We start from the raw sequence: 22,977 nt of genomic DNA on the forward strand, positions 1-22,977 counted from the left end.
AACTTGACCAAAGGTCGTTAAACTCCACTTAATCGATCAAACCAACAGACTCCACCACAACCCCCGTATTCGATCGATCAAACTTACAGACACACTTCACCACAACCTCCCATTTGATCGATCAAACTTACAGACACACTCCACCACAAACCCCCATTTGATAGATCAATCATACTGACACACTTCACCACAACCTCCCATTTGATCGATCAAACTTACAGACACACTCCACCACAAACCCCCATTCAATCGATCAAACTTATAGACTCCACCGCAACCTCCCATTCAATCGATCAAACTTACAGACACACTCCACCACAATCCTCCATTTGATAGATCAAACATACTTACACACTCCACCACAACCCCCCATTCGATCGATCAAACTTACAGACACACTCCACCACAAACCCCCATTCAATCGATCAAACTTACAGACACACTCCACCAATATCCTCCCATTCAATCGATCAAACTTACAGACACACTCCACCACAATCCTCCCATTCAATCGATCAAACTTATAGACTCTACTGCAACCTCCCATTCAATCGATCAAACTTACAGACACACTCCACCACAACCTCCCATTCAATCGATCAAACTTACAGACACACTCCACCACAATCCTCCATTTGATAGATCAAACATACTGACACACTTCACCACAACCTCCCATTTGATCGATCAAACTTACAGACACACTCCACCACAACCCCCCATTTGATAGATCAAACTTACACACTCCACCACAACCCCCCATTTGACAGATCAAACTTACACACTCCACCACAACCCCCCATTCGATCGATCAAACTTACAGACACACTCCACCACAACCCCCCATTTGACAGATCAAACTTACACACTCCACCACAACCCCCCATTCGATCGATCAAACTTACAGACACACTCCACCACAACCCCCCATTCGGTCAATCAAACTTACAGACACACTCCACCACAACCCCCCATTCGGTCAATCAAACTTACAGACACACTCCACCACAACCCCCCATTCGATCAATCAAACTTACAGACACACTCCACCACAACCCCCATTCGATCGATCAAACTTACAGACCTCTACCACAACCCCCTGAATCCCTCTTTCCCTCCCTCCCTTCCTGCCCCCCCCCCATACCCCCAAGCATCCAGCCCCCCAACCACCACCACCACCACATCCTCCACCCTCCCTCTTCTCCCCCGCTCACCAGCGTCAGAGTTGTCGTCATCTGCGGTCCGGGCGACCATGGCGTTGGTTTTGTCAGGGTCGGTGGCGGCGGGCACCATCTTCTTGTCGCGGTTGTCCTTCAGGTTGTTCTGGCTCAGGTTGATGTCGATGCGGTTGCCCGTACTGAAAGGAAAGCTGAAGAAGGTCAACACACACCCATCATGTCAGGTTTTTGGTGAGGTGAGGGCAGGGCTTTTTTTTCTCTTTTTTTCCCCCCAACAAGAACGTAACATGAGAGAGCACACACATGTGCACATGCAGTAAACACACAGATACACACACAAACACGTTTTTTACAACAAGGAGAACATGACACGAGAGAGCACACACACACATATGTACACACAATAAACACACAGATACGCACACACGCAAACAAACACGCATGGCTGTTCATATGCATACAAGCAGAAACATATGATCACGCACAAAGACACTACACACACACTGTGCGTGCGCACACATACACACACACAGAGACAATGACACACACACACACACACAAAAACTACACACCCACACACTATACACTCACAGACACACACACACAACACAAACACATACATACAAGGACACACATGTACATGCACACACACACACACATGTACACACACACAATAAAAATCATTTAACAGACCGTCAGATACAATCTAACGATAGGAGGTAGGGTTTCTTTCACATCGATGATTTTTTTCCTTCTTCTCCCTCGTTTGTTACATGGAACTGATGGTTTTAAATCAAGTTCCTATTTCTCTAAAAGCAAAAGGTAAAAGAACTGCTTTGTTATCAATTCCTTGACTGTCAATGACGAGTGTGCTTGTCAATCGAAAGGCTGTCACCTCACTGAAATATGATACGCCAGTCGTGATCAACCATGACCATCAGAACAGCAGAGGAGGTAACTGCTGTCCCGACTATCTGAAATAAGACTTAAAAGAATAACGTTCAGGTCAGGATGTTAGTCCCCTTGCTATATTTAGAGTTCTTCCCCTTGGAATGACATTGCTTCTGGAGCCAGTTGCATTGCTCGGATGGAAGAGCCAAGTATGGTCATAACTAGGTACTAACTGTGTGTAGTATGGAACTGACCAATGGTGTAGTTCGGTCAACGTAGGCATTTAGTCATGTGTAACTGTCAAAAAGTTAGAACCAGGCAATGCAACTGGCTTCTGATCAGTAAAATCAGTGACACCACTGATACGTACACAAGGGTAGTAACTGCACTTCAAACTGGTAACATACAGATACATAATAGCCTGTGTCGGTGTGCGTGTTGGGGGGGGGGGGTGGGGGGGGCAAGGGTGAGTGTTTGTTGGGCGTGTATCTCGTGTATTTGTCTTATTTCTTAGGGTGTGTGTGTGTGTGTGTGTGTGTGTGTGTTGGGGGAAGGGAGGGGCTGCCAATGATCGGAAAAAAACCACCATCATTCTGTTACGTAAGTGTCATCGTAAAAGTGTTTTGCTGCCCATGTTAAAACAGGCATCATTCTGGTAGGTAAGTGTAATCTTAAAACAGGCATCATTCTTGTGGAGTCAGTGTTGTCTTAGTGGTGTCAGTGCAGTCTTTAAGATGTTCCTCTCCCTCATCCCCAAACCTTCCTGGGTGGTTATCGAAATCAGCTGTATAACCTGACGTGGGTGTCAATGTTAAGCCTGATCATGGCTTTGTGTGTGTGTGTGTGTGTGTGTGTGTGTGTGCGCGCGCGCGCGTGTGTGTGTGTGGATGCGTGCATGTGTGCGTCTATAGATTGTCTACATTGTTATTGGCATCCATCTACATTGTTGTTGGTGTCATTATTTCTATTTTTTTCCATCTTTTTATATCTGATCAATTACTTGATTTACTCCATGATGTGATCTCTTTTAATTGTTGTCTTACCCATGTCTCAAATTATATGTGCATATGAAGATCTCATCATCAGCCCCATCCACATGTAAATATGCAGCTTCTGTTCAAACGTGTGTGTGTGCGTGCGTGCGTGCATGTGTATGTGTGTGTGCAGTGCGTGCATGTGTGAGTATGCACAAGTTTTTATACTGATATGCACTTGCATTTGTCCTAATTTCTACTGTATCTGTGTGTATGATTTTCGATTTATGTTTGTACCTCGTTATGTACTATCCCCCCCAAATATTCCTTGTGACCCTGGTACACTTGGTAATAAAGACTTTTTTTTTTTTTTTTTTTTTTTTTTTTCTCCCCGTAGACAGTCTTTATGGTAATAAAGACATATTCTATTCTATTCTATTCAGAAGCAGGGAAAGTACTCATTAAAAAAACTTGAACGTAACTTTAAAAACTTACGAAGAGATGAAACCACTCACTGGTTGAAAAAACCTGAACACATCTTTGAAAAATATTCAAAGAAAGGGAAACCACAAACCAGTTAAAAACCCAAACAAACATAGTAATTAGTATTAAAAAAAAAAAAAAAAAAAATGAAGAAGGAACAGAATCAACTCACTAGTTAAAAATCTAAACAACACAACTTAAAAAAAAAATTATGAAGAAAGGAAGCCACTAGTTTGACAAAAAAAGAACAACAGTCGAACTTAAAAAAACTCAAGAAGAAAATAAAACCCACTCACTACTTAAAAAAATGAAGATAACTTAAAACTTCAAAACAAAGGGAAACCACTCATTAGTTAAAAAATGAACATAACTTAAAACTTCAGAACAAAGGGAAACCACTCGTTAGTTAAAAAATGAACGTAACTTAAAACTTCAGAACAAAGGGAAACCACTCATTAGTTAAAAACTGAACATAACTTAAAACTTAAGAATGAAAGGAAACCACTCACAATTTCAAAAACAAACATAACTAAAAACTTGAGAACAAAGGGAAACCACTCAACAGTAGTTAAAAAAAAAAAAAAAACCTGACAAAACTCACAACTTACAAATGAAAGGAAACCACTCACAAGTAAAAAAAACATGAAAATAACTGAGAACTTCAGAACAAAGGGGAACCACTCAACTGTAGTTAAAAAAACGATAAAGGAAACCAGTCACAAGATCCCCCCCACAAAAAAGAAAAAAACAACAAAAAAACAACCCGTAAAACTTCAGAACAATGGGATACCACTCACTAGTAGTAACAAAAATGAACAGAACTTAAAACTCAAGGAAGGGAAACCACTCACAAGGATGAAAAAAAACCCAACAACCCCAAAACATAACTTCTTCTTCGTTCATGGGCTGCAATTGCCAAGTTCACTCGTATGAACATAACTTCAAACTTCAGAACAAAGGGAAACCACTCACTAGTTGAAGTTGCCCGTCTTGATGTCCTCATTGTTCTGTGGGGACGGAGGACAGATGTTCACCTGGGGTGGTCCCCCTTTGCCCGGGGGTCCCAGAGCTAGCTGCTCTCCCAGCTCCTTCCCCAGCTGCTCCTGCTGCTGTCGCTGAAACACGCAGACACAAGTTGACACCACGTTTTTAATGTACGTGTGATGGTCAGTCATATTCGACGATGACCATCACAACAGCAGAGGAGGCAACTGCTGTCCCGACTATCTGGGCTGGAGTTTGATTACAGTGGAGAGTGGCTTTCTACTGGATCGTGATAGTGTTAGCGTTCCTCAACACAGCCTCCATTACCTCAGAGCATTACAACCAGGCTGACTGGCACACCACCTTTATGTGTGAGTCTCTCTCCGCTCTGTGTGTGTATGTTGTGATGATGATAATGTATTATTATAGTCAGTCGTGTTCAACTATGATCATCAGAACAGCAGAGAGGAGGTATCTACTGTCCAAACAATCTGGGCGGGAATTTGATTAAAGTGGAGAGTGTTTTGCCCCCAAGTTACATCCCCACTCTCTCGGCCTAGAGGGTTTTAGGACGGTCAGCGATGGGATGGTTCCCAAGGCCAACTTGCCCCCAAAGCTGCAGCACTAAGAGCCTGTGCAATTTTACCTCCTAGTTTGAGTCATAGTCCTTCACAAAAGACTAAGCTGGAAATGATTACCCACTGCAATAGACAAACCATTAACAATAAAGCTCTCACTTTGCTGTTGGCCCAACTGTAAACTTATGTCAATCCGTGATATGTTTCTATTACTGACGGGCGCAAAAGCCAAGTGGTTAACTCTTTCACCACCAAGTTTCTGTTTAAAACAACTCTCCCCAGCGCCAAATATTTTAGAAACAATGCTCTGTCACATACTCCAGCTCATGTCAAAACAACATGATGGACTTGTTGACTTCAAACTTGGTCAGGGCGCAAAGGTTAGTCATTGTTCTATTGGTGGAAAACTGGATGCAGCAGTCAAGCTTTGTTGCGATGTGAAAAAGGGTCTTATCAACATGACCCCTAGATGTCAACAAAAGTCGCCGAAGGCTGTGCACTGTCTAGTCAACTAAAGTCGCCGATGGCTGTGCTCTGTCTAGTCAACTAAAGTCGCCGATGGCTGTGCACTGTCTAGTCAACTAAAGTCGCCGATGGCTGTGCTCTGTCTAGTCAACTAAAGTCGCCGATGGCTGTATTCTGTCTGGTCAACTAAATTCGCCGATGGCTGTGCACTGTCTAGTCAACTAAAGTCGCCTGCGGCGGTGAAAAGAGCGAACCTTTTCTTCAAGGCAGAGGGAACAACTCACCTCGGCTTCCTCCTCCTCCGCCTGCTCCTCCTCAGCGGCAGTCAGTTCCTGGGCGTTGGCCAGGTTGTCCACGGCGATGGCCAAGAACACATTCAGCAGAGTGTCTGGCGCCCAGGGTCAAGGTCATAGGCACCGGTGTTCAACCGCACACAATACATGCATACCGTGAATGGTTGATTTAGAGCAATGGTTTTTTTTAGGGGTTCTTTTTTTAGCTTAAAACTGATCAAGGCCTCCATAAAACATACACAAGTACACTGGGTCAAGGTCATAGCTCCGGCATCCATTTGCACACACAATGCATGCATACCGTTAATGGTTGTCTTAGGGCAATGTGTTTTTTTGGCTTAAACATGATTAAGACCTCCATAAAACATACACAAGCACACAGGGTCAAGGTCATAGCACCAACATTCATTCGCACACACAATGCGTGCATACCATAAATGGTTGTTTAGCACAGTATTTTTTTGTGTGGTTGTTCTGGGTTTTTTTTTTTAGCTTAAAACTGATTAAGACTCCATAAAACGTACACAAGCACACAGGGTGAAGGTCATAGCACCGGCGTTCATTCGCACACAATGCATGCATACTGTGAATGGTTGTTTTAGAGCAATGTTTGAAAAAAATTTTTTGCTTAAAACTAAGACCTCCATAAAATGTACACAAGCGCACACACATTTTAGTTTAGTTTGCTGTACCATAGACATCTATGGGCCTTTTCTTGGATAATAAAATGTTCTGATTTTGATTTGCCGCACACACAAACACACACAGAGATACAAAATCTATCTACGCTGTGCAAAATACATCCATTAAGACTTTTTATGGCAATAGCATCTTCTGATTTCAATAAATGCACACACACGTACATTATATACGTACACACGCCTGGACGCTCATGCACACACATGCATGGGTGCTTATGCACACGTCTGCACATGCACACCCTCCCCCCACAGCCTCCCCCACCACACACAGATGGAAAGGATACAGTTCCCAAAGAGCACCAGAATGATGAAGTAAGAGCTGAAGATCATGCCGTGCTTGTGGATGCCACCATGGGCACGGATGCCGTTGTACATCACCTCATTCCAGTCTTCACCCGTCAAGATCTGCAACACACATACCATTACTGTAATAGTTGACATAATTGATGCTGTTGCTATGTTACAACTGGTCCAGGCTATTTATTATGAATGTCATCTTAAATCATCATGATTACTATAATCATTGTGTAAACATTGATTGATTGAATGATTGGACAAGTGTTTGTTTTTTTTGTTTTTGTTTTGTATTTGTTGATGTTGTTGTTGATTGTTACAGATTTGTTTTGCCTTGTTTAGTCTTCTGTTTTGGTTTTATCTTTCTCCCTGTAGTGGAGGATGCTACTGTTCGTTTTATATTGTTTGTTTCATATTTTTCTCTGTATTGTATACATATTTTTGGAAAATTAAAAAAAAAAGTTAAAAAAAAAGAAAAGAAAAAGATCTGCAACACACAAGGAAAAATCAGAGATGACAACCCCTGTCAACAATCAGGAAATTTGGTAAGAACATTCGACGGGCGCAATAGCCGAGTGGTTAAAGCGTTGGACTGTCAATCTGAGGGTCCCGGGTTCGAATCACGGCAACGGCGCCTGGTGGGTAAAGGGTGGAGGTTTTTACGATCTCCCAGGTCAACATATGTGCAGACCTGCTAGTGCCTGAACCCCCTTTGTGTGTATATGCAAGCAGAAGATCAAATACGCACGTTAATGATCATGTAATCCATGTCAGCGTTCGATGGGTTATGGAAACAAGAACATACCCAGCATGCACACCCCCGAAAACGGAGTATGGCTGCCTACATGGCGGGAAAAAAACGGTCATACACGTAAAAGCCCACTCGTGTGCATACGAGTGAACACAGAGGAAGAAGAAGAGGTAGGAACATTCTGAATTTCGTAGGAACACTCGGACTCCGAGCCACATCAGCAAACGTACATTTTATCTACGAGGCATACGAACACGCACTTGGGTCTACATGCAACACGGTGTGTAACTGCTACGATTAAGCTGACTGGTCCACTCAATGCTGTTTCAATGTAAACACACATGCGATTAGCTGAGCATCATCAAGTGAGACCAAGGTGTAGCAGTGACTGCCCTGGCCTCGTGATCTAAAGAGTATGGGTAATGTTTAAACAGGAAAGCATGTGACAATGCTATGTAGTCGAAAATGAACTCGCCGGAACAATTTTGATGTTGGCGTAACGTCAGAACAAACTGCAACTGAGCCTAACAAAATATGATGAAATAGTAAACAGTTGGCGTCTCTTGAAACATGATCATGCAGTTCATTCTTCTTCTTCCTTGTTGATATGGATGTTTATATTGCGTCTATCCTCGGTAGGAGACCAAGCTCTTAGAGCTTTACATAAATAAAGTCATTTTTGAACAACAGACTGGGCTGTCTGCCTGAAAGCTGCCTTTAACAGCTCATCATTTATTTCATATGTGATTCAGTCAGGTTTTGGTCACACACACGCAAACACACATGTATACAAGTGTTGATTTTACTTTAAAATTCTGCCAGGGACAACTTTCATGCTGCCATGGGCTCTTTTACGTGCACTGAGTGCATGCTGCACAACAGGACCTCAGTTTATTGCATGACTTAGCGTCCAGACCACTACTCAAGGTCCAGTGCTAGTGGAGGGGTCAAAGTTCCGGGAAGTATGGGATTATACACTGCCTGCTCAGATTCTCTCACTTCCCAGGTGGATGCATTACTACTGGGTCACTACTCCACCAATTCATCATCCACATTCTCTCACTTCCCAGGTGGACGCATTACTACTGGGTCACCACTCTACCAATTCATCATCCACATTCTCTCACTTCCCAGGTGGACGCATTACCACTGGGTCACTACTCTACCAATTCATCATCCACATTCTCTCACTTCCCAGGTGGACGCATTACCACTGGGTCACTACCAATTCATCATCCACATTCTCTCACTTCCCAGGTGGATGCATTACCACTGGGTCACTACTCCACCAATTCATCATCCACATTCTCTCACTTCCCAGGTGGACGCATTACCACTGGGTCACTACTCTACCAATTCATCATCCACATTCTCTCACTTCCCAGGTGGACGCATTACTACTGGGTCACTACTCTACCAATTCATCATCCACATTCTCTCACTTCCCAGGTGGATGCATTACTACTGGGTCACTACTCCACCAATTCATCATCCACATTCTCTCACTTCCCAGGTGGACGCATTACTACTGGGTCACCACTCTACCAATTCATCATCCACATTCGAGGACTGAGACTCCCATGTTCACTCGTATGTACCAGAGGGCTTTTATGAGTATGACCTTTGTACCCTGCCATGTAAGCAGCCTTACTCCTATTTTTACAGGTCTGCATGCTGGGTATGTTTACTGTGTCCATAACCCACCGAACGCTGATGGGGGAAGGTGGGGTGCCCAAGAATTTGGTACATTTTGCTGTCTATACTTTGATGATGATGAACGATGATGAGGGCAATGGAAGAGGCTGCTGTGGGAGTCCACTGAGGTTTGGGACAACATATCCCAGGATCAACAAGGCTCAGACATACAGACACCTGCAGGACAGGAGAGAGTGGGAAGGGTGTTTCTGTGAACGAGATTCCAATTTCCACCGTGTCATTTAGCAAGATGAAAACAAGAGGAGGGAGGGAATGGAGGTGGGGGGTTGGGTTGGGGGGGGGGCTGGGGCAGGAGGGGTTAGTGGAAGTTGGCGTGGAGGTCAATACATCCGAAACTCGTGACGAGTGTTACCTGGAACACTGTGAGCAAAGCGATGGGAAAGGTGTCAAAATGACTGGATGGCCGACCCTCTTCGAAGTTCATTCTGCACACAGACCAAAGAGACATTTGTTAATATGTGTGATTGCTGTGTATTTTGTTGAAGGTTCATTCTGCACACAGACTATCAGACATTTCGTCAATGTGTGTGATTGCCAGACGTTTTGGTTCAAAGTTCATTCTTCCTTAAATTCACATTCAGCTCCATCTGTCTGGATGTCTCTTCACCACTCTCCCTTATTTCACCACTCTCCCTCATTTCAATCTTTTCACCACTCTCCCTTATTTCACCACTCTCCCTCATTTCAATCTTTTCACCACTCTCCCTCATTTCAATCTTTTCACCGCTCTCCCTCATTTCAATCTTTTCACCACTCTCCCTCATTTCACCACTCTCCCTCATTTCAATCTTTTCACCACTCTCCCTCATTTCAATCTTTTCGCCACTCTCCCTCATTTCACCACTCTCCCTCATTTCAATCTTTTCACCGCTCTCCCTCATTTCAATCTTTTCACCACTCTCCCTCATTTCACCACTCTCCCTCATTTCACCACTCTCCCTCATTTCAATCTTTTCACCACTCTCCCTCATTTCACCACTCTCCCTCATTTCACCACTCTCCCTCATTTCAATCTTTTCACCACTCTCCCTCATTTCAATCTTTTCACCACTCTCCCTCATTTCACCACTCTCCCTCATTTCAATCTTTTCACCACTCTCCCTCATTTCACCACTCTCCCTCATTTCAATCTTTTCACCACTCTCCCTAATTTCGCCACTCTCCCTCATTTCAATCTTTTCACCACTCTCCCTCATTTCAATTTTTTCACCACTCTCCCTCATTTCAATCTTTTAAGACTGGTCCATTACCCTGGATTACAGCAGTGACTGTAGCAGTATTTTCATAAACCTTAGCTCTTCCTACAGACCCAGGGAAAACTCTCAGAGCCAAGCACACTTCACACTGCTAACACCATTCACACAACCCGGCCCACAGGTTAACAGCGATACTCACTCTCCCCCAAAGAGCTGCATGCCCAGCAAGGCGAAGATGAGGATGAAGAGGAAGAGGAGGAAGAGGAGGCTGAGGATGGAACGCATGCTGCTCAGCAGGGAGATCACCAGGTTTCTCAGGTTGGCCCAGTACCTGAAAACCACCACAGCACGCATGTCAGCTTCCTTCATTTTTAACTCTTTCATTGCCAAGTTTCTGTGTGGAAAAAACCCCAAAAACAACCACTCCATGGTCCCAAATATTTCAGATACAATGCCCTCAGTCACAGACTTCAGTTCACGTCAAACCAACACAATGGGCTGGTTCACTTCAAACTGGGTGAGGGAGCAAAGGTTTGTCATTGCTCTATTGGTGAGAAACTGGCTGCAGCCGTTCAGCCTTGTTGCAAAGTGAAACAAGAGAGGCAAGGCCTTCAAGACTCACTTCTGATACACTTTAAAAAAAAAAAAAAAATCTAATCGTTAAAATGTGTTCTGTATTTGTTATTATAAAGCTTTGGGTTAAAAAAAAAAGAAAAAAGAAAGAAAAAAAAGGCCTAACAGCAGATTCGAACCCCGCATATTCGGGTGAGAAGAAACTGTCTTACCCATTACACTACCGTGGCTGCTTAGCTGACGTTAAAAAAAATATAACATTTAAAAGGTCCTACTAATATGACCCCTGAACGTCGACTGAAGTCACCCATCGAAGTGAAAGAGTTAAACCAACCAGTCAAAAAAGAAAATAAGTTGATAACACTTCAAAATAACCTGAACAAAAAGCACTTCAGGTTGAGTAGTAAAAGTAAAATATAATGAAACACCTTGACCAATTGTCACATTACGCTTCTTTATCCCCCGGCTGCCAAAACGAGGTCAGTGTGACGCAGGGAAATCTCTCAAAGCCAAGCACACTAAGCACTGCTAACACCATTCACACAACCCTGTCCCCTGGTTAACAGCAATACTAATGTGAAATGCAGTAACTACTTTCTTGTGAACTAATCAATGGTGTAACTGGTTTTGCTGGTGCAAGTAAAGCGACCCAAAGAAGTAATGTTCAAATATAAATAAGGAGAACTTTTCTCATCTCACAAAGAGACGTTGCACAAATTTCCAAAGACAAGTGGAAGACAGCCAAATCACTGATTAACTGAGCCCTGTGCCTGAGCGTTGCTAGGGCATCAAAATTTGTTTCGGTAAGAACAGTTTCCACATTCTTATAAATGCATTAACTGCAAGCAAAGGGAACCAACTTCTATAGAATTTCTGGCTGTGTACACATGTCTCAATCTGGAGGGAAAAAATGGTCATATTCCAGTATCAATATGGCAGGGAAGCCTGCTGAGGCTATCAACTCCCTGGGATTGAATGGGTTAACCCACAGACACAAGCACCTGTGTGTTGCCACTCGTGAAGAGCCACCACACAAGACACACACACACACACAGTCTGTCCACTGCAGCTCACCTGGTGACCTTGAAGATCCTGAGCAGTCGCAGAGCACGCAGAACACTGACGCCGAAGGAGGACCCAGGTTTGAAGGACGCCCAGATCACCTCCACTATGCTACCCACAATCACCTGAAAAAGGTTGTCATTTGTTTAACCAGTTGATGTCACTGAAAGTCACCCACAATCACCTGAAAAAGGTTGTCATTTGTTTAACCAGTTGATGTCACCGAAAGTCACCCACAATCACCTGAACACACACGCAAAAGGAAAGGTTGTCATTTGTTTAACCAGTCGATGTCACTGAAAGTCACCCACAATCACCTGAACACACATGCAAAAAAGAAAGGTTGTCATTTGTTTAACCAGTTAATGTCACTGAAAGTCACCCACAATCACCTGAACATACACACAAAAGGAAAGGTTGTCAATCGTTTAACCTGTCAATGTCACTGAAAGTCACCCACAATCACCTGGACACACACGCAAAAGGAAAGGTGGTCATTCGTTTAACCTGTCGATGTCACTGAAAGTCACCCACAATCACCTGGACACACACGCAAAAGGAAAGGTGGTCATTCGTTTAACCTGTCGATGTCACTGAAAGTCACCCACAATCACCTGGACACACACGCAAAAGGAAAGGTGGTCATTCGTTTAACCTGTCGATGTCACTGAAAGTCACCCACAATCACCTGGACACACACGCAAAAGGAAAGGTGGTCATTCGTTTAACCTGTCGATGTCACTGAAAGTCACCCACAATCACCTGGACACACACGCAAAAGGAAAGGTGGTCATTCGTTTAACCTGTCGATGTCACTGAAAGTCACCCACAATCACCTGGACACACACGCAAAAGGAAAGGTGGTCATTCGTTTAACCTGTCGATGTCACTGAAAGCCACCCCTAATCTCCTGAACATGCACGTGACTTCAGTTTCAACTCCCCCCCCCCCCCTCGCCCCGGGCCCCCCCTCCCAGGCTTGGGAGGAGTTCCTGTGACACTCACATGCAGGGTATACCATCAACTCTGTGCATCTTCGTTCTGAAACACATGCTCAGTCCTATCAACACTGAGCTAAGCTACAGACTCCGGCTCAAGTTCTCACAAAATCTGCTTTGATTCATTAACATCTGAGTGTGGTTCCTTCGTGAAGAAGGTCACAATCGCAAATGTACTTGAAAAACACAAAACAGCCTAGTCACAGTTTGAAGGACGCCCAGATCACCTCCACTATGCTATCCACAATCACCTGAAAAAGGTTGTCATTTGTTTAACCAGTTGATGTCACTGAAAGTCACCCACAATCACCTGAACACACACGCAAAAGGAAAGGTTGTCATTTGTTTAACCTGTCAATGTCACTGAAAGTCACCCACAATCACCTGAACACACACGCAAAAGGAAAGGTTGTCATTTGTTTAACCAGTTGATGTCACTGAAAGCCACCCCTAATCTCCTGAACATGCACGTGACTTCAGTTTTAACCTCCCCCCCCCCCCCACCCAACACACTCCCAGGCTTGGGAAGAGTTCCTGTGACGCTCACATGCAGGGTATACCATCAACTCTGTGCATCATCGTTCTGAAACAAATGCTCAGTCCTATCAACACTGAGCTAAGCTACAGACTCCGGCTCAAGTTCTCACAAAATCTGCTTTGATTCATTAACATCTGAGTGTGGTTCCTTCGTGAAGAAGGTCACAATCGCAAATGTACTTGAAAAACACAAAACAGCCTAGTCACAGTTTGAAGGACGCCCAGATCACCTCCACTATGCTATCCACAATCACCTGAAAAAGGTTGTCATTTGTTTAACCAGTTGATGTCACTGAAAGTCACCCACAATCACCTGAACACACACGCAAAAGGAAAGGTTGTCATTTGTTTAACCAGTTGATGTCACTGAAAGTCACCCACAATCACCTGAACACACACGCAAAAGGAAAGGTTGTCATTTGTTTAACCAGTTGATGTCACTGAAAGCCACCCCTAATCTCTTGAACATGCACGTGACTTCAGTTTTAACCTCCCCCCCCCCCCCCACCCAACACACTCCCAGGCTTGGGAAGAGTTCCTGTGACACTCACATGCAGGGTATACCATCAACTCTGTGCATCATCGTTCTGAAACAAATGCTCAGTCCTATCAACACTGAGCTAAGCTACAGACTCCGGCTCAAGTTCTCACAAAATCTGCTTTGATTCATTAACATCTGAGTATGGTTCCTTCGTGAAGAAGGTCACAACTGCAAATGTACTTGAAAAACACAAAACAGCCTAGTCACAGTTGCAAATGTACTTGAAAAACACAAAACAGCCTACTCATAGTTGCAAATGTACTTGAAAAACACAAAACAGCCTAGTCACAGTTGCAAATGTACTTGAAAAACACAAAACAGCCTACTCATAGTTGCAAATGTACTTGAAAAACACAAAACAGCCTACTCATAGTTGCAAATGTACTTGAAAAACACAAAACAGCCTACTCATAGTTGCAAATGTACTTGAAAAACACAAAACAGCCTACTCATAGTTGCAAATGTACTTGAAAAACACAAAACAGCCTAGTCACAGTTGCAAATGTACTTGAAAAACACAAAACAGCCTACTCATAGTTGCAAATGTACTTGAAAAACATAAAACAGCCTAGTCATAGTTGCAAATGTACTTGAAAAACACAAAACAGCCTACTCATAGTTGCAAATGTACTTGAAAAACACAAAACAGCCTACTCATAGTTGCAAATGTACTTGAAAAACACAAAACAGCCTACTCATAGTTGCAAATGTACTTGAAAAACACAAAACAGCCTACTCATAGTTGCAAATGTACTTGAAAAACACAAAACAGCCTAGTCACAGTTGCAAATGTACTTGAAAAACACAAAACAGCCTACTCATAGTTGCAAATGTACTTGAAAAACACAAAACAGCCTACTCATAGTTGCAAATGTACTTGAAAAACACAAAACAGCCTACTCATAGTTGCAAATGTACTTGAAAAACACAAAACAGCCTACTCATAGTTGCAAATGTACTTGAAAAACACAAAACAGCCTACTCATAGTTGCAAATGTACTTGAAAAACACAAAACAGCCTAGTCACAGTTGCAAATGTACTTGAAAAACACAAAACAGCCCCGAGACACTCTCTTGCTTTTGCGACTGGAACTAACAAAAATTATTAAAAAAACAAACAAACTAAAATCTTATAAATCAAATCAATGGTCATGAGCACAGATCCACAGAAACCATCAGCTCTTAGAAAAGAGTGTCAAGCCCTGATCCATCAAGTCATCTTGACTAAAGACACTGTCTAACTAAAAATCGAGCAGCCGTGATCCACTAAATCATCTTGACTAAAGACACTGTCTAACCTAAAACGAAGCAGTCGTGATCCATCAAGTCATCTTGACTAAAGACACTGTTTAATTAAAAATCAAGCAACAGTCAACAATCAAGTCATCTTGACTAAAGACACTGTCTAACTAAAAATCAAGCAGTCGTGATCCATCAAGTCATCTTGACTAAAGACACTGTCTAACTAAAAATCAAACAACAGTCGTGATCCATCAAGTCATCTTGACTAAAGACACTGTCTAACTAGAAATCAAGCAGTCATGATCCACTAAGTCATCTTGACTAAAGACACTGTCTAACCGAAAACCAAGCAGTCGTGATCCATCAAGTCATCTTGACTAAAGACACTGTCTAACTATAAATCAAACAACAGTCGTGATCCATCAAGTCATCTTGACTAAAGACACTGTCTAACTAAAAATCAAACAACAGTCGTGATCCATCAAGCCATCTTGAGAAAAGACACTGTCTAACCAAAATTAAAGCAACAACACTTTCTGAGACATAATGATGGGATACACGTCAAAATGTAATTAAAAAAAAAAAATATATATATATATATAAAAAAACAGAATGACGCATCACTCACCATGCAGTCAAATATATTGAAGGTGGACTGGAAGTACATGCGCACACCCAACCCGTACATTTTGATCAGCATCTCAAAGATGAAAAGGCCCAGGAAAACATATTCACTGATGACTGCAAAAGACAAAAGGAAAAAAAAAGAAAAAGTTATGTATCATCAACTTGTATACATCTCCAGAAGGACAAACACTGAAATCTACTGCACATGGTCAAACATTTGTATTTGTATTTCTTTTTATCACAACAGATTTCTCTGTGTGAAATTCGGGCTGCTCTCCCCAGGGAGAGCGCATCACCATACTACAGCGCCACCCATTTTTAAAAATTTTTTCCTGTGTGCAGTTTTATTTGTTTTTCCTATTGAAGTGGATTTTTCTACAGAATTTTGCCAGGAACAACCCTTTTGTTGCTGTGGGTTCTTTTACATGCGCTAAGTGCATGCTGCACACGGGACCTCAGTTTATCGTCTCATCCGAATGACTAGCGTCCAGACCACCACTCAAGGTCTAGTGGAGGGGGAGAAAATTTCAGGGGCTGAGCCGTGATTTGAACCAGCATGCTCAGATTCTCTCGCTTCCTAGGCGGACGCGTTACCTCTAGGCCATCACTCCATCTGGTGATTAATGGTACTGAAACACACATACACACACAGAAAGTGATGTTCTGCATCATGGATAACAGATGTCCAGACCCTGAAGCAAACCTGGGGTTCCGTTCTGAGACTGTCCCACAACAGACACGACAGGTGATTCTTTGTTAACCACCTACATGCCGGAGGACATAATAGGCATTAAGTAAGTAAGAAAGAAAGAAAGAAGGTAGGTAGGTAAGTAGGTATGTAAGAAAGAAAGTAAATAGGTAGGTTGGTAGGTAAGTAAGAAAGAAGTAGGTAGGTAAGTTGGTAAGTAAGAAAGAAATAAAGTAGGTAGGTAAGTAGGTAAGGAAGAAAGAAAGTAAATAGGTAGGTAGGTAGGTAAGCAGGTAAGTAAGAAAGAAGTAGGTAGGTAAGTAGGTAAGTAAGAAAGAAATAAAGTAGGTAGGTAAGTAGGTATGTAAGAAAAAAAGAAAGTAGGTATGTAAGTAAGTATGTAGACAGGTAGGTAGGTTGGTAATTTAGTAAGTAAGTGGGATGGTTATCGCTTTGGCCATATCACCCATGGTGGATGTTGATTTTATCAAACCTGAATGAAAGAAACACACACACACATACATGCACAACATACTCACACAAACAACCCTCCCCCACACCACACACGCACATACACACTCAGACTGGTTATACAAAACACAGAACACACAATTCCACACACACACACACATAGAAAACACAGACTGGTATTTACTGGTTTGCATTTGTCAAAACTATTCTTCCAAGCTTGTTTATGCATGCATGCGTGCCACTGTATGTGTGTGCATGTGTGTTGGTCATCAATTTAACATCTGTTCACAAAAGCAATTTCAAACAGAGTGCATGTGTATGGAACTGCTTGTGTGTGATTTTGTGTGCTGTGTGTCTTACTGACGCACTCAAAGGTACGACTGTGATATACTTCTTCGTTCGTGGGCTGCAACTCCCGCATTCACTCATATGTACACGAGTGGGCTTTTACATGTATGTCCATTTCTACCCCACCATGTTAGCAGCCAAACTCCAGGTTTTAGGGGTGTGCAGGCTGGGTATGTTCTTGTTTCCATAACCCACCGAACGCTGACATGGATTACAGGATCTTTAACATGCGTGATCTTCTGCTTGCGTATACACACGAAGGGGGTTCAGGCACAAGCAGGGAAATCAGAAAAATCTCCATTTTTCACCAACCAGGCGCCGTTACCGAGATTCGAATCCCGGACCCACAGAGTGAAGGTCCAACACTTTAACCACTTGGCTATTGCACCCGTCGCAGTGGTACATAACCATACTATTATTATTATCATTATCACAACACACACACAAAGCGGAGAGAGACTCACACAAAAAGGTGGTGTGCCAGTCAGCCTGGTTGTAATGCTCTGAGGTAATGGAGGCTGTGTTGAGGAACACTAACACTATCACGATCCAGTAGAAAGCCTGGCTCTTCACCGCATGACGCACCCGAAACCTGCCACAAAAACACAAACAGAAATAGTACATACACCTCACATGCAATTCTTGTTCCTAAACATTACTACAGCGAAAAAAACAACAAAAAACAACAACAACATATTCTGTGTGTTTGTGTGTCTGCATATTTGTATTTGTATTTCTTTTTATCACAACAGATTTCTCTGTGTGAAATTCGGACTGCTCTCCCCAGGGAGAGCGCGCCACTATACTACAGCGCCACCCTTTTTTTTTCCCTGCGTGCAGTTTTTTCATTTGTTTCCTATTGAAGTGGATTTTTCTACAGAATTTTGCCAGGAACAACCCTTTTGTTGCCGTGGGTTCTTTTACGTGCGCTAAGTGCATGCTGCACACGGGACCTCGGTTTATTGTCTCATCTGAATGACTAGCGTCCAGACCACCACTCAAAGTCTAGTGGAGGGGGAGAAAATATCGGCGGCTGAGCCGTGATTTGAACCAGCACGCTCAGATTCTCTCGCTTCCTAGGTGGATGCGTTACCTCTAGGCCATCACTCCACATGCGTAAGCATGTGTGTGCACATGCGTGTGCATGTGTGTGTCTTTTTTTCTATCAGCGCTTGAGTGTCTGTCCATCCATGAGACACGCCCACACTGAGCTACAGGTGCAGCACACATTAGCGTATCTTTTTTTTTTTTTATATACATTTTTTATTCAGAATTTTCATTTTTACATTACAACACACACACACACCTCTCTTTTTCTTCATTGAAGGATAAAAGAAATAGAAAACAACAACAACAAAAACTAATATATGAAGGATAAAAGAAAAAAAAAAAGCATGGTCTATCAAAAGTATCATTAAAGGAAAGTAATAACAAAGTACACTTAAATTAAAAGAACAACAACCAAAAATACATCAACATATCAAAAAACAAAAACAAAAAACAACAAATCCACAGACACATTGTAAGATTTTCTTGATAACTTATCAGACAGAGTTGTTTGCAGTTATCAAATGCACACACACACACACACACAAACAAACACACAGGCATACACACACACACACAAACACACACACAGAGGCATACACAAACACACACACATGCACACAGGCATACACACACACACACACACAGAGGCATACACAAACACACACACATGCGCACAGGCACACACACACACACACACAAACACACATACAAACACATATATGCCTTACCTAAAACGTTTCTCAGCTCTCCAGAATGCTGCACAGCGACCTGTTGTTTTTCTGTTTCTCAGATTCTTGTTCAGCACCCCACCTGGAAACCACAACACCTGTTCAGGTGGAGTCTCTGTGTGTGTGTGTGTGTGTGTGTGTGTGTGTGTGTGTGTTGTGTGTGTGTGTCTGTGGTGTTTTGTGTGGTGTTGTATGGTGTGTTGTGTGGAGTGATGTGTTGTGTGGAGTGATGTGTTGTGTGGTTTGTTGTGTGGTGTGGTGTGTTGTGTGATGTGTTGAGTGATGTGATGTGTTATGTGATGTGATGTGATGTGTGGTGTATGATGTGGTGTACACTGAGTTGTGTATAATGGTGTGTGATGTGTTGTGTGATGTGCTGTGTGATGTGCTGTGCTGTGCTGTGCGCTGTGCTGTGTGATGTGCTGTGCTGTGCGGTGTGATGTGCTGTGCTGTGCTGTGTGGTGTGATGTGCTGTGTGGTGTGATGTGCTGTGTGGTGTGATGTGCTGTGTGGTGTGATGTGCTGTGCTGTGCTGTGTGGTGTGATGTGCTGTGTGGTGTGATGTGTTGTGTGGTGTGATGTGCTGTGCTGTGCTGTGTGGTGTGATGTGCTGTGTGGTGTGATGTGGTGTGATGTGCTGTGTGGTGTGATGTGCTGTGTGATGTGCTGTGTGGTGTGATGTGTTGTGTGGTGTGATGTGCTGTGCTGTGCTGTGTGGTGTGATGTGCTGTGTGATGTGATGTGCTGTGTGGTGTGATGTGCTGTGTGGTGTGATGTGTTGTGTGGTGTGATGTGCTGTGTGACGTGATGTGATGTGTTGTGTGGTGTGATGTGCTGTGTGACGTGATGTGCTGTGTGGTGTGATGTGCTGTGTGGTGTGATGTGTTGTGTGATGTGATGTGATGTGCTGTGCTGTGTGGTGTGATGTGCTGTGTGGTGTGATGTGCTGTGTGGTGTGATGTGCTGTGTGATGTGCTGTGTGATGTGCTGTGTGATGTGCTGTGTGGTGTGATGTGCTGTGTGGTGTGATGTGTTGTGTGATGTGATGTGTTGTGTGATGTGATGTGCTGTGCTGTGTGGTGTGATGTGCTGTGTGGTGTGATGTGCTGTGTGATGTGCTGTGTGATGTGATGTGCTGTGTGGTGTGATGTGCTGTGTGATGTGCTGTGTGATGTGTTGTGTGGTGTGTTGTGTGGTGTGATGTGCTGTGTTGTGTGATGTGATGTGATGTGCTGTGTGATGTGCTGTGTGGTGTGATGTGCTGTGTGATGTGATGTGATGTGCTGTGTGGTGTGATGTGCTGTGTGATGTGCTGTGTGATGTGCTGTGTGGTGTGATGTGCTGTGTGGTGTGATGTGCTGTGTGATGTGCTGTGTGATGTGCTGTGTGGTGTGATGTGCTGTGTGGTGTGATGTGTTGTGTGATGTGATGTGTTGTGTGATGTGATGTGCTGTGCTGTGTGGTGTGATGTGATGTGCTGTGTGATGTGCTGTGTGGTGTGATGTGTTGTGTGGTGTGTTGTGTGGTGTGATGTGCTGTGTTGTGTGATGTGATGTGATGTGCTGTGTGATGTGCTGTGTGGTGTGATGTGCTGTGTGATGTGCTGTGTGGTGTGATGTGCTGTGTGGTGTGATGTGTTGTGTGATGTGATGTGTTGTGTGATGTGATGTGCTGTGCTGTGTGGTGTGATGTGTGGTGTGATGTGCTGTGTGGTGTGATGTGCTGTGTGACGTGATGTGCTGTGTGGTGTGATGTGCTGTGTGACGTGATGTGCTGTGTGGTGTGATGTGATGTGCTGTGTGGTGTGCTGTGCTGTGTGACGTGATGTGCTGTGTGACGTGATGTGCTGTGTGGTGTGCTGTGCTGTGTGACGTGCTGTGTGGTGTGCTGTGCTGTGTGGTGTGACGTGATGTGCTGTGTGGTGTGATGTGCTGTGTGATGTGATGTGCTGTGTGGTGTGATGTGCTGTGTGATGTGATGTGCTGTGTGATGTGCTGTGTGATGTGCTGTGTGATGTGCTGTGTGGTGTGCTGTGCTGTGTGACGTGATGTGCTGTGTGGTGTGCTGTGCTGTGTGACGTGACGTGCTGTGCTGTGTGACGTGATGTGCTGTGTGACGTGATGTGCTGTGTGGTGTGATGTGCTGTGTGGTGTGATGTGCTGTGTGGTGTGATGTGCTGTGTGGTGTGATGTGCTGTGCTGTGTGGTGTGATGTGCTGTGCTGTGTGGTGTGATGTGCTGTGTGGTGTGACATGATGTGCTGTGTGGTGTGCTGTGCTGTGTGATGTGATGTGCTGTGTGGTGTGACGTGATGTGCTGTGTGGTGTGATGTGCTGTGTGGTGTGATGTGCTGTGTGACGTGATGTGCTGTGTGACGTGATGTGCTGTGTGGTGTGATGTGCTGTGTGACATGATGTGCTGTGTGACGTGATGTGCTGTGTGGTGTGATGTGCTGTGTGACGTGATGTGCTGTGTGGTGTGATGTGATGTGCTGTGTGACGTGATGTGCTGTGTGGTGTGCTGTGCTGTGCTGTGTGGTGTGATGTGCTGTGTGGTGTGGTGTGCTGTGTGGTGTGATGTGCTGTGTGATGTGATGTGCTGTGCTGTGTGATCTGCTGTGTGGTGTGATGTGCTGTGTGATGTGCTGTGTGATGTGCTGTGCTGTGTGGTGTGATGTGCTGTGTGGTGTGATGTGCTGTGTGATGTGATGTGATGTGCTGTGTGATGTGATGTGCTGTGATGTGATGTGCTGTGTGATGTGATGTGCTGTGTGATGTGATGTGATGTGCTGTGTGGTGTGATGTGCTGTGTGATGTGATGTGCTGTGTGATGTGATGTGATGTGCTGTGTGATGTGATGTGATGTGCTGTGTGGTGTGATGTGCTGTGTGGTGTGATGTGCTGTGTGATGTGATGTGATGTGCTGTGTGGTGTGATGTGCTGTGTGATGTGATGTGCTGTGTGATGTGATGTGCTGTGTGATGTGATGTGATGTGCTGTGTGGTGTGATGTGCTGTGTGGTGTGATGTGCTGTGTGATGTGATGTGATGTGATGTGCTGTGTGATGTGCTGTGTGATGTGATGTGCTGTGTGATGTGCTGTGTGGTGTGATGTGCTGTGTGGTGTGATGTGCTGTGTGACGTGATGTGCTGTGTGATGTGATGTGTTGTGTGATGTGATGTGCTGTGTGATGTGATGTGATGTGCTGTGTGATGTGATGTGCTGTGTGGTGTGATGTGCTGTGATGTGCTGTGCTGTGTGATGTGATGTGCTGTGTGATGTGATGTGCTGTGTGATGTGATGTGATGTGATGTGCTGTGTGGTGTGATGTGATGTGCTGTGCTGTGTGATGTGCTGTGCTGTGCTGTGTGATGTGCTGTGTGATGTGCTGTGCTGTGTGGTGTGATGTGCTGTGTGATGTGCTGTGCTGTGTGGTGTGATGTGCTGTGTGATGTGCTGTGCTGTGTGGTGTGATGTGCTGTGTGGTGTGATGTGCTGTGTGATGTGATGTGATGTGCTGTGTGATGTGATGTGCTGTGTGATGTGCTGTGCTGTGATGTGCTGTGCTGTGTGGTGTGATGTGCTGTGTGATGTGATGTGATGTGTGATGT

At 44.0% G+C, this 22,977-nt stretch overlaps 1 protein-coding gene across 1 annotated transcript in view; it reads right to left on the minus strand.

Moving 5' to 3' along the window:
• Positions 1-22,977, minus strand: part of LOC143289786 (voltage-dependent calcium channel type A subunit alpha-1-like) — a 160,923-nt gene that overhangs the window by 114,461 nt on the left and 23,485 nt on the right. Inside the window, exons 10-19 of the mRNA XM_076598918.1 lie at positions 19,369-19,450; positions 18,055-18,182; positions 16,085-16,197; positions 12,152-12,264; positions 10,704-10,835; positions 9,661-9,733; positions 6,832-6,952; positions 5,838-5,941; positions 4,499-4,641; positions 1,215-1,357 (exon numbers count right to left, since the gene is read on the minus strand). Coding sequence (XP_076455033.1) covers positions 1,215-1,357; positions 4,499-4,641; positions 5,838-5,941; positions 6,832-6,952; positions 9,661-9,733; positions 10,704-10,835; positions 12,152-12,264; positions 16,085-16,197; positions 18,055-18,182; positions 19,369-19,450 — 1,152 coding nt within the window. The remainder of the gene's footprint in view (positions 1-1,214; positions 1,358-4,498; positions 4,642-5,837; positions 5,942-6,831; positions 6,953-9,660; positions 9,734-10,703; positions 10,836-12,151; positions 12,265-16,084; positions 16,198-18,054; positions 18,183-19,368; positions 19,451-22,977) is intronic.

This window comes from Babylonia areolata, chromosome 14, assembly GCF_041734735.1.
Source record: "Babylonia areolata isolate BAREFJ2019XMU chromosome 14, ASM4173473v1, whole genome shotgun sequence".
NCBI classification, from domain to species: domain Eukaryota; kingdom Metazoa; phylum Mollusca; class Gastropoda; order Neogastropoda; family Buccinidae; genus Babylonia; species Babylonia areolata.